At 41.0% G+C, this 12,217-nt stretch overlaps 1 protein-coding gene and 1 long non-coding RNA gene across 3 annotated transcripts; both read left to right on the top strand.

Moving 5' to 3' along the window:
• LOC110430466 (taperin-like) lies at positions 380 to 2,844 on the top strand. The gene is made up of 3 exons (XM_021448163.1): positions 380 to 393; positions 1,061 to 1,589; positions 2,073 to 2,844. The coding sequence occupies exons 1-3, from the start codon at positions 380 to 382 to the stop codon at positions 2,187 to 2,189; spliced, it is 660 nt and encodes a 219-aa protein (XP_021303838.1). The 3' UTR covers positions 2,190 to 2,844.
• On the top strand, positions 3,651 to 7,713 carry LOC110430316. 2 transcript variants are annotated; one of them, XR_002447667.1, is made up of 6 exons: positions 3,652 to 4,402; positions 4,497 to 4,636; positions 4,719 to 4,805; positions 5,790 to 5,893; positions 6,364 to 7,165; positions 7,310 to 7,713. It is a non-coding gene; the product is annotated as an uncharacterized LOC110430316 (long non-coding RNA). The 2 variants fall into 2 exon arrangements; XR_002447666.1 differs by having other exon boundaries at positions 3,651 to 4,402; positions 5,790 to 7,165.

Genomic DNA, 12,217 nt, shown 5'->3' with positions numbered 1-12,217 from the left:
CGGCAAAGATTTCTTTTTTTTTATTTTTGAGTTCAATTTTTTTTGGGCACAAATCACATTATTTTAAACACAATTTTAAAAATTGGCACAAATTTCAATTTTTTATATATATTTTTTGAATTTATTTCAATTCGTCGTAATTTTCACGCTATTATAAATTTGAACTACAGATGCATGATATAATTAACTGTAGTCTTTCAAAAAATGTTATTCATATTATTTGATGTGTGTGGAGTCCCTACGCACAAACTGGAATCAAATTCCGCGCAACTTTTACGCGTGACATGATTAGCCACTTCTCAGAAAATTGATTTAAAATTATATTAAATCTATATGAGGTCTAAAAATCACGAAACTTTACGAGGTTTCATATTGACACATGGGTAGGCTATGGTAAAAAATTCAATCGTTTTCGAGTAAGTTGCGACGTCAGATGTCCAATACCCAGACACTGTCTCTTATACACATCTCCACATGTGATCTACTCGAAAACGATTGAATTTTTTACCATAGCCTACACATGTGTGAATATGAAGCCTCGTCAAGTTTCGTGATTTTCAGACTTCGTATAGATTTAATATAATTTTAAATCAATTTTCCAAAAAGTGGCTCATCATGTCACGTGTAAAAAATGCACGGAATTTGATTTGAGTTTGTGCATAGGGACTCCACACACATCAAATAACATGAATAACATTTTTCTAAAGACTACAGTTAATTATTTCATGCACCTGCAGTTCAAATTTATAACCGCGGGAAAATTACGACGAATTGAAATAAATTCAAGAAATATATATAAAAATGTGAAATTTATGCCAATTTTTAAAATTGTATTTAAAACAATGTAATTTGTGTCAAAAAAAGATTTGACTCAAAAATCCAAAAAATAAAAAAATTCTTTGTCGAAGGCTAAGCATGCCCTCAGCAAAGGGGGTCTTTGCCGAGGGCAACAGAAAAAGCCCTCGACAAAAAATTTTATAAAGAAAAAAATTAAAACCCTTTGTCGAGGGCTTTGTTAAAAAAAAATTAAAACCCTTTGCCGAGGGCTTTGTTACCCTAGCTACCCGCGCCCTGCCTGGCCAAGGCCCAAATCGCAAAACACTTTCTCCCTGCCCCTGCTCACACGCCGCCGCCGCAAGCCCCACCGTGCGCGCGCCCGCCCGCCGCCGCCGCGCGCCTCCCCGCCCGCCGCCACGCGCTCCCCCGGCCGCGAGCACGCCCGCCCGCCGCCGCCGCGCTCCTGCCCGCCCGCCGCCGCGCGCCCCCGGCCGCACGGCCGTCTACGGCTTCGCCGCGGCTCCATGCTTGCCGTGGTTGCGTGGCATGGACACGGCCGCCTACGCCGCCAGTTCGTACTACTCCGACCGTCCGACGGCGGCGGCGGCGGTGGCGGCAGGAACAGCACTGGCAAGGAGGTGCACGAGGAGGTCCGCGGTCAGGGTGGTGATGGGGATGGCTTCCTCTCCTTGGTCAACTCCAGCTCCGGTGGTTATGGAGCGCCGCCGCCTCATCAGATCTCCGTCACACGGCAACCACCCGCATCGGCACCGGCGCCCGCCGCACTGGCTCCGGCGGCGTCTCCAGTGACGGTATGCAGCTCGTCTATCTAACAAATTAATTAATGGTCTCTCTATTTTCTTCTGTTTTCTGGTTGATTATAGTTCATTTGAGATACCTTATCTCTTTGATGATATTTGGGACAAAAACCCAAAAATTCACCTTGGTTTTAATCAGCACACCCTGTTCATTCTTGAAGCGCACTGTTTGTAGAGGAAATGACATACTAGCATGGACACTACTACAGTAGTATTACTTAGCTGATTGATTGTGCAACTACTGGATGAATGCCTCAAAAATCTATGTTTCGGGTGCCCATTAATCACAACTGAACTTGTAACTAATTCTTATTATTGCTGACTTGACACGCATGCCGAATTCACTGGGTTTTTTTTTACACACGACGAATTCATGGACGTATCTAGTAGGAAGACTACTCTCATTTATATCATCATGCCACCTTTTGGGCAGAGCATATGGCAAAGTATCTTACTTCCTGTACTAAACTTTTTCAGACCACTCATACTGAAGCAGAGTTTTTCACCGGTCAGTACTACTGCTGCAGATTAGCTTGCGCCGATCATTATCTACTTCTTTCGTCTCAAAAGCTTGTTATTCTCAATTTTCAATGAGAAACAATTTTAAATTTAACCAAATGTATACAAAAAAAGTACTAACATTTATAATAACGAATAAGTATCATCAGATTAACTGTAGAGTGTATTTTCATCACATACATAATTTGAAGTCATAAATATTAATGATTTAATCAAAACTAAGGAATCTTGACTCAATCTAAACCCAGAATACATCTTTAGTTGTACAAGAACCAGTCCACATCTGACCTATCTGCATTGCTATTAACATACCATTTCCCACCTATGTGCATTAGCCATTAGGTTCAGTCTAACCTTTGACTGCCACTGAAAATGGCATTTCACAATCACTGTGCCGGTGGAGCTTCTGTATCCTTTGATGGAGGGTCAAAATATGAATGCTAGTGTCACCTCGTTAGGGGTCATCAGGCAATGCCATGTTTTCAAAGCTTGTGTTTCATTTCTGGGTGTGCCATTTGACCTACACCGAATCAGTTACTTGTTACTACTAATCTCTGTTCAGTTCAGACCTTATTACTAAAATAAAATGTCATGCTGCTCACACTCACACATGAGCACATGACTAGACGACTAGGGGAGAAAGAAAACTGAGGGTTGTTTTCACACTTGACCTCATATTTGTGAGGTAAATCTCTGTTCTACTTCTACCAAGGGGTAACAAAATTAAAGAACACAGGTTTGTTTGCAGTTGCAGGTACGGTTAGGGGGGGGACTCAAAACAAGGATGGATTCTCTTCTCTGGCATTGGCGATGCTTTCACTTTACTAATGAAAGATTATTGCACATATAGAAGGCTAGGAGGTTGGAGCTGAACTTGTTGGATTATTGCATTGGATTTGATGAACTTGTTGTAATAAACATGTGAATGATGATGAACATGCTGAGACTTGTAATATGGTTATGATATTATGATTTGTGGTTCATAATTATGGTTGTGATATATTGTGAGAAATTGGATTATGCGTGATATATATATGTGATATATATATATATATATATATATATATATATATATACTATTAGGAGCTTAGGGCTTTCAATAGTTCCAAGAAGCCCCAATTCAAACGGCATCACCTGGTTACACCTAACCAGCCTTCCACTAGCATGATACAGCCGGACTGGCATGGGTGGGCCCTGCTTTGTCGTCGTTGGGTGGACACTATCAGCTCCTGCACGACAGGATAACCCCACGCGTGTTTTCAAATTCATTTGGGCCTTGTTTAGTTCTTAGAAAATTTTGCAAATTTTTCAGATTTTCCGTCACATCGAATCTTTAGACGCATGCATGGAGTATTAAATATAGACGAAAATAAAAACTAATTACACAATTCGGTCGAAATTGACGAGACGAATCTTTTGAGTCTAACTAGTTCATGATCGGATAATATTTGTCAAATACAAACGAAAGTGCTACAGTGTCGATTTTGTAAAAAATTTTGGAACTAAACAAGGTCTTGAATTGAATCCCCATCTTTCTCTCTCCTCTCGTTCTCTCCCCTCTCGCTCAGATCCACCCGTGCGAGCCCGCCTCCCAGCTCCATCGTCGTGTGTGACCGGTGCCGGTGACCTTGCCTGCGCCGCCGCTGCGCCGACCACCGCTGGATTTAACCTCGCGTGGGTGGTGGCTGCATCTGTGGCGAGCACGTTGCGAAGTGGGAGGTGCTCCGAGCTTGGGATTCGTCTGACTCGGCGGGGCTGGGATGGCCACCCCGTGCGGCAGATGGCAGCGGCTGGCCTGGCCGGCACGGCGGCGGTGCAGCCCTCCCCGTGGCTCGACCAAGCGCGGCGGGTGCTGCCTGCCTTGCGCGGCACACGGCCTGCCGGACGACGATAGCTTGATGGAGTGCATCCTCCATTCCCAACGGTGGCCTAAGCGCCCGTTCTCCCGACCGCGGCCACGGCGCCTTTCCTTTCCCCGACCCATAGCGGCGCGTGCCCTCCCCTTCTCCAACCTGCGGCGGCGCTGCCCTGACCCGCAGCGGCGGCGCTGCCCTGACCCGCGGCGGCGGCGGCGCCCTGTCCCCCACCGGTGGCAGCGCCGGCGTCCTCTAATGCCTGCCTCCACATATTGACCTCGAGAGCGGCTGCTCCGGCGACCACTCAGTGCACCGGGTGTTCATGGACTCCAGCGGCAAGCACTTGTGAGGTGCCCGTGACCCAAGCCGCTCCCCTGCCTCCAGGGCCTCCTCGTTAATGCCATTGCCTGGAACCGCAATCCATCACGGAAGGTGATTCCCGATCCCCTCCTCTCAATTCAATCATCATCATCATCTATTGGGTCCGTTCGTTCATTCATCGTTATCCGGCTGATTTTTGCTGCAGCATCGACCAAGGCGGTGATCCTAGGCACTTAGAGCGGCCAGATCTTCTAGATGGCCGTGGATGAGGCTGATAAGAGGGAGAAGTATGTGAAGCCGCTCCTCGAACTCACTAAGCAAAGGGAGGGCATCAAGGACCTACAGGTTTTCAGTGTCGATTGCTGGTACTAAATAGATTCTTCTCCTTTCACTGGATTGGGCTTGATTTGAGCAATGGGTTATGCAGATGGAGACTGGTGTGGTTGGAAATTCCACAAGATACTGTGTGATGGCTGTCACTCCGATCCCCACTGCCTTTACTTCTCTGATCAAGGTGTTTCTCTTTGGATTTGATGCTTCCTGTGTTGTGCTTGTTTGATCTGTTGATAGAAATTTCAGAAGAGTAGGGTGTTCTTTTTTTCCTTTCTTACAAAAAAAGTAATAGCTGAATTAACTGAATCCATAAATTCATGATGGATGAAATGAGATTTTGGAGTATCTGGACAGGTTGTGGATCTCATAGAGCAATAGTTTTGGTCACAAGACTTGTGATTCCTGGTCGCTAGTAATTATACTAGGATGCATAATTTTGATTGATGTTTTGTAACTCATGAGGATCTTGATCCGTGTGCACTTAAGTGGAGAAGGTGAAGCTTATTAACTCTCATAGCAGTAGTTTCTATGCTTGCGTTAGTGTCTGCTATAAAATTATAATCTTATTTTTTTGTTTCTATGCTTGATGAGTTAGCTTTTTATGCATTCAATTTATGTGTGTGATGTGATTTTAGCTGAAGTTGCTCTTAGCGAAGTATCTAGTCGGTTACTTTGCTTGCGTGCATAGTTTTCAACGCATGGTGAGACTATGTTTTCAGGCCTGATAAAAACATGTATTCATGTTTCTATGCACCCATTTGTCTAGCAGCTATCCTTGTATGGTTAAAAATTTTCTCTGTATGAGATTTCTGTCGATTTCAGTGGCTGATTGTGTGTTTGATGAAATGGTTTCTATGTAATTGGCTTCTGATTTTTTATTTACATCATAATTGCTTTCCTCCACTAAGCAACTAAGGTTTCTATGCATTGTAATTTCTATTTGATTCCTACTTGCTTCCTGGTGATGGCCGTCGTGCTACAGTCTGGTGATGGTCGGAGCTCGTAATTCAATGCATCCAATCGGGCATCACGTGCCTTGATTCAAATTTCAAATTGTGGATATTTGTATTGTGCATATTTTTCTAGCATTAGTGAGTTTCTATGTATATCAAAATTAGAAAATGAAGAGTTAATTAATGCTTGTTTTTTGGTGGAGGCACTCCAGATGGATGATTCTATGTGCCTCCATTTTTATTTTTATGCGCTCCGGGCCATGGCACTCATGAGGCGGTCCAGTGTATGACACAATCCACCAGCTACACATGCGAGGTGATAATATTTTCTTGTTGTTGTTTGATGAACTGATATGTGCTGCTTACTTGTTTCTAGGTAAGTTCCTGCGTTCTTCTCTGTAGATCCCAATTTCAAACCAATTTCCATTCCTTTTCTATTCTGACTATTCCACTCTAGGAGAATTAATTAATCATTGCTTGAACTGGAGCAGCAAGAATAAGAGGAAGAAGAGAGACACCTGGATGCATAGAAATTAAAATCTTATTTTAGGATGCATAAAAATTAAAATGTTAATTTTTTATGAATAGAAATAGACTTCTTTTTCATGTAAGCTTGAGGCTTTCTTCTATGCTTAACCTTGATACAGTATGAACAAAATTGGAAAATTATTTTTTGGGTGTATAGAAATTGAATTCTACTTGGATGCATAGAAACTTTTCGGATGTATTTAAAATGTTCAGATCTAGTCTTGACTCTATGAAATTTGATTGCTTGTATTTTTTTAGACTTGGAACACAGGGCTTGGCCCACCTCATTGGCTCCGACATGATGCCTCTGTGATGACTTCTGTGACTAGTTCTATATTTTTTTATTTTTTACTTGGTTACTATGGTTTCATGCCTAATTGTGTATGCATGATGAAATTGTGTTTTCATACCTGATAAAAAACTAGTATCATGTTTCTACGCACTACTCAGTGATTTATTGGAAGCATTCTAGCATTGCTGGCTGCAGAGGGTGCTCAACATTTCCACTTCTGTGATTTATTTTTTATATTTTTTCTATACATGTTGTATGATTATCCTCAGTCTTTCTATGCGTATACTCAAAACTTTCTCTGATTTGTTACTACTATTTTTATACATTGTTTGGAGCACATTTTATACATTTTGTTGTTGGTTGGGTGTTAAGATTTTTGCATGCTGATCCAAAGGAAAGATAATAGTTCTTATATTTGCATGTATAGATTTTGATGCATGGTGAAACTGTGATTATGCTTAGTTGTATTTGTTTCCACCCTAATTGATTTCAAATTCTAAATTTTGAAGAAGTCTTTATACATTGTGGAGCAGTCTTCTATGCACTGTTAGAACAATTCGACATATATTGTTTGAATAATTATCTCTATGTACCTACGTAGCCTTGGATTTTTAGTTCACATGCATTGTGGAGCACTTTTCTATGCATTGTTAGAATAATTATCTGCGCACAATTCTTCTATGCTTAGTTGTATGGGTTTTATCTGATTTTTGGTTGCAGCCTTGGATGAATAGGTGGTTTGCATGAAATGAAAAGCTATCAACGCAAGTAAGCAGAATTTCTATGCTTTGATTTTGATTTTTATGCATTTCTTTGCTATTATGTGCAATGAATAGGTTTTTGTGCAATTGACTTTGGATCTTTATGCTTCGTGGGTTCTATGCTTGATGAATTAAGATTTTACACATTCAGAACCATTCTGGTGGCAAGTCCATGCATGATGCAATCTATGGCCGCGGTGCTGGTAGTTCACGGTGGCGGCGCTAATGCGAATCAGCGGTGGTGGTCGGTTGGATGGAAGATAGCAAAGGAGCAGCGCGACACGACCAAGGATTTTTGCATTTTGTTTGTTGAATTTGGTGTTCTTATGCTTGTGTGCATAAGTTTCTATACACACAATAGAGCACTTCTATGCACTTTTGTATTTTTAATGCTTGTGAGCATAAGTTTCTATACATTGTTGGAGTAGGTCTATGTTGTTTTTATGCAACAAAAAATTCACTTTTTATTCATCAAATTACTAAATTCTATGTAATGTCGGCACGAAAAATATTTAAGTGTATCTTGATCATTGAATTTATAAATCTAGTCGTCTATCACGTGCTATTTTTAAAATTTTAAATTTTTGAGAAGGCGAGATCGTCTTTATGTTTTACGTGCGCGGTTCTCATGTTCTATGTGTTTCTATACATTGTTTCCTATATTACTTATGCATCCTCTCTAGAAAGCAAGGTGTGGATGGACGTGGTCATGATTTTTCAAATCAATAATATGCAGAAGGGAGGGTTTTTATACGACAATGAAATTATTTTTATTCACCAAACCACTAATTTCTATGCAACGTTGGCACCAAAAACTTTTCTACGCATTTTGACTATTTGATTCTATGCATCTAATCGTCATCACGTGCCATGATTCAAATCACGGTTGTGTCAGATGAAATGTCCATCTCGCGACTTTAGATGGTAACAAAATTAATTTTTATTCATCCAACCACTAACTTCTATATAACGTCAGCACCAAAAACTTTCTGTGCATCTTGACCATTGATTTTATGCATCCAATCGGCCATCATATACCATGATTCAAAAGTCAAAGTTTTGAGGAAGACGAGATCATCTCAATATTTTACACGTCCAGTATCTATGTTTTATGAGTTGTTCCTATATAGTTATACACCATATAGTGAGGAGCATGATATTGGTGGAGGCAGTTACGGTTGTTTCGTGGAATATCTATCTCGCAGAGGAGTTTTCATGCGATAACAAAATTAATTTTTATTCACCCAACAACTAATTTCTATGCAACATCGACGTAAAAACGTTTTTACGCATCTTGATACTTGATTCTACGCATCAAATCGGCGATTCAAATTTAAAATTTATGAATTTTAAATTTTTTTCAAAAAAATATTCACAATGGATCTTGAATCATGCACAAAAATATCAGGAGTTTAATGGTGAAAACCGTTTTTGAATCGAAAGCTTCATTGAGGAATTATTAAGAAAAAATGGACGAGATTAGAATGGATGCATACATGACTGCATGTGTCAGCTTGTGTCAGTACGTGTCAGGTGTAGTTAGGTGGAACGACTAACTCACAAAAATGTTTCTATGTGGTAACGAATTGATTTTAATTCATTGCAACCACTAGATTTTATACATTATCGGAATAAAAAACTTTCTGCGCAGTCTGATCTAGGATTTTATGCGTTCGATTGGTTGGGTCCCCAAGGGGTCCACCACCTGCGCGCATGTCAGCTTCGTAGTGGGTTAGGTGGGATGGCTGGCTGGGGTTCCAATAGCTATTTGTAGCCCTAGGCTCCACAGTGATTATAGTGTGCGCACTCTTTCTCAGCGGTGTATAATCAATGTTTTATCAGGTCAAAATAAATTAGTACACGTGTGCACATGATAGACCCCATATATATATATATATATATTATATATACTGTCACTACAGAAAACCAGACATTTGCCGACTGTCATATGCTTTGTCGAGTGTCAAAAGTCAGGCACTCGACAAAGAGGCTCTTTGCTGAGTGCCAAGCACTCGGCAAAAGTTAGCCCTCGGCAACAATTAACAGTGTTACACACCGTCATCCTTTGCCGAGTGCCAAATCTGGCACTCCGCAAAGATCTTTTTTTTGCCTCCAAACTTTTTCTACTGGCTTTACACTTTATTTTGAAGTGCATGTTTAAATTTGATATAATTCTCGATGTATTTCATATATATCTTTAATTTATTTCATTTAAACATATTTTTTTCTGAAAATACAATATTGAACTACATGTGCATCGAATCATAGAACTCAATAATTGGAAAAATAATATTCACAATACTTATTGTAGTTTGAGGTTGTTTCCAAGAGCACGTCCAAAATTTCAAACGTCTTATACACGAAACATGACCACAAAGTTACGGAAGAAATATATTTTAATTATATAAATTACAAATAAAGGCCAAAAATCTTAAAACCCAGCGACACGTCTTTACATCACATGTGGATGCCATGATAAAAATTTGAGAACATTTCACAAAAGTTGTCACGTACGTTAATTATAAACCTACACCCCTCACATGTGATCACATGTGAGGTGAAGTGAGAGGTGTAGGTTTATAATTATCGTACGTGACAACTTTCGTGAAATGTTCTCAAATTTTTATCATAGTATCTCATGTGATGTCAAGACGTGTTGCCAGGTTTCATATTTTTTAGACTTTATTTGTATTTTATATAATTAAAATGTATTTCTCCCATAAGTTTGTCGTCATATTTCGTGTATAACACTATTAAAATTTCGGGCTTGCTCTTGGAAACGGCCTCAAAGTACAATACGTATCGTGAATATCATTTTTGGAATAGTCGATGCACCTACAGTTAGAATTTCTATTATCCATAAAAATACATTTAAATGAAATAAATTAAATATATATATCAAATATGTCGACAAATATGCCAAAATTTAACATGTATGTTAAAATAAAAAAGAAAAGAAAATAGTTTGAAGGTCAAAAACAAAAAAAAACTTTGCCAAGTGCCTTAAGATGGCACTCGACAAAGGCAAATAAAACACCTTTGTCGAGTGCCCTATCGTGTGGCACTCGACAAAGAGTAAATACTTTTTTAAAAAATAAAATAGCCTTTGCCGAGTGTCGTATCACATGGCACTCAGTAAAGAATAAAGATTTTTTTAAAAATATTTTTTAATAAAATCTTTGTCGAGTGCCCTCAACTGACACTCGGCAAAGAGTTTTAGCTTTTTAAAAAAATTAATGGAAAAGCATTTTTTTTAAAAATATTTTTTATAAAAACTTCTTTGCGGAGTGCCCTACTATCGCACTCGGCAAAGAGTTTCGGTTTTTTAAAAAATAATGGAAAATCATTTTTCTAAAAAAAATATTTTTTTAAAAAAAAACTTTGCCGAGTGCCCTAATCTGGCACTCTGCAAAGACAGGACTTAAAGTCCAAAACCCGCCGAGCCAGCGCCCGAGCCCCCGTGCCCACGCCGGCGCCAGCGCCCGCCGCGCCCCTGACCCTAGCCCCCGTAGCCCGGCCCCGGCCGCCTCCGGCGCCGTCGCCTCGAACCCACCCCCGCCCGCGGCCCTACAGCGGCGCCCCGGCCCCGGCCGCCCCCGTCAACGACACCCCTGCCCTCGTCCGTGCCCCAGCTGCATCGTGCCCATCCCTAGCCCAACGCCCGCGCCCTGGTCTCGACCTCGGCTCGCACCCACCGCTCATCTCGTGCGCCCGCTCCATGAGGTATGGCCACGCTGTCGTACGTGGTAGTATTAAGAGTGAAAATATATCTGTGATTGCCGGCCATCATGTCGTGGTTGCTGGTCACCGTGTCGTGCTTGCTAGGCATTGTGCTGTTGTTTTTTCAGGTTTGTAACCTTATCGTGCAGGGTAGGTGCTGTCGAAATTTCAAGTTCTCACTGTGATATTTCTTTTTTTTTGCAGGTGAGCCTAGACGACCTCGGTCGTCTTCTTCGCCGTTGTGGATCACCGTGTCATCTTGCCACTGTATCGACTTGCCACAGCTTCGCTACCTAACTTCATCACCCTAGATATAACCTTTGTTCTCATATTGTTGTCATAGATCGGTGTAGCCTAGTTAGGTGTCTCCCATTCGAAAGAGATATGGTTATATATATATATATATATATATATATATATATATATATAATTGTATCTGTTCAGATTGTCCATGTTTTTTAGACAGCCCATGGATGCGTAGATAGGTTAGTTTTTATATTCTGCTCTGAGTCGAGATAGAGTTTTGACATAACCAACCTATTGTTCTCTGGATACACACTCTCCCTTCCAGGATGTGTATCGGGAGAACAGTGGGGAGGTATTGTCGAAGTTCTGTCTCGGATCAGAGTAGAGCATGGAAACCAACCTCGTTTACACATCCACGGGTGGGATTACGACATATCCTCACCTATTAGGTAGTAGGAACACCATGTAGCGGTTGATGATAGTTACATTACTTGTTGGTATATATATTAGAGGATGGATGACCATGAGTGGATGTACGTGGGCCACACAAGTCAGAGTGATTTCACCACTGAATGGATGGTAAAGACCAATAATTTCTTGGAACTAGCATTTGGCGAGTGTGCTAAAGGAGCGATTCTAGTTTTATGTCCCTACAATATATGTGCAAACAGAAAAATAAAAAACAAGGCGGACATGGGTAAACATCTTTTGAAGAATGGGTTTGTGCCAAACTATACTCGATGGGTCTATCATGGCGAAGCCCATCGCCTTAGAGAGGAGGTGGTGAGACCCCGCATGGAGCATTTGATGCTGGTGCGGGGGTAGCAGACATGTTAAATGACTTTCATGAAGCTTAGTATGCCGAAGGACATACAAAAGTGGAGATGGATGAAACTACAAAGGCGTTCTACGACATAATGTCTCAGCACAGAAACCCCTTCATGAGCACACAATGGTTTCTTAGCTAGATGCCATTAGACGCTTAATGGGGTTCAAGTCCAAGTGTAGCATGCATCGAGAACACTTCAACGGTTTGCTTATCGTGATTGGCAGCCTGCTGCCTCATGGCCACGTTCTATGTATATTCACAGAA

Source organism: Sorghum bicolor, chromosome 9, assembly GCF_000003195.3.
Source record: "Sorghum bicolor cultivar BTx623 chromosome 9, Sorghum_bicolor_NCBIv3, whole genome shotgun sequence".
NCBI lineage: Eukaryota > Viridiplantae > Streptophyta > Magnoliopsida > Poales > Poaceae > Sorghum > Sorghum bicolor.
Note: the sequence above shows the minus strand (reverse complement) of the source record. Positions and strands in the feature narration are given on the sequence as shown.

Coding starts and splice junctions, on each gene's coding strand:
- LOC110430466 (XM_021448163.1), top strand. Junction 1,590..2,072: donor CGGCGGCGTCTCCAGTGACG/GTATGCAGCTCG, acceptor AAACTTTTTCAG/ACCACTCATACTGAAGCAGA.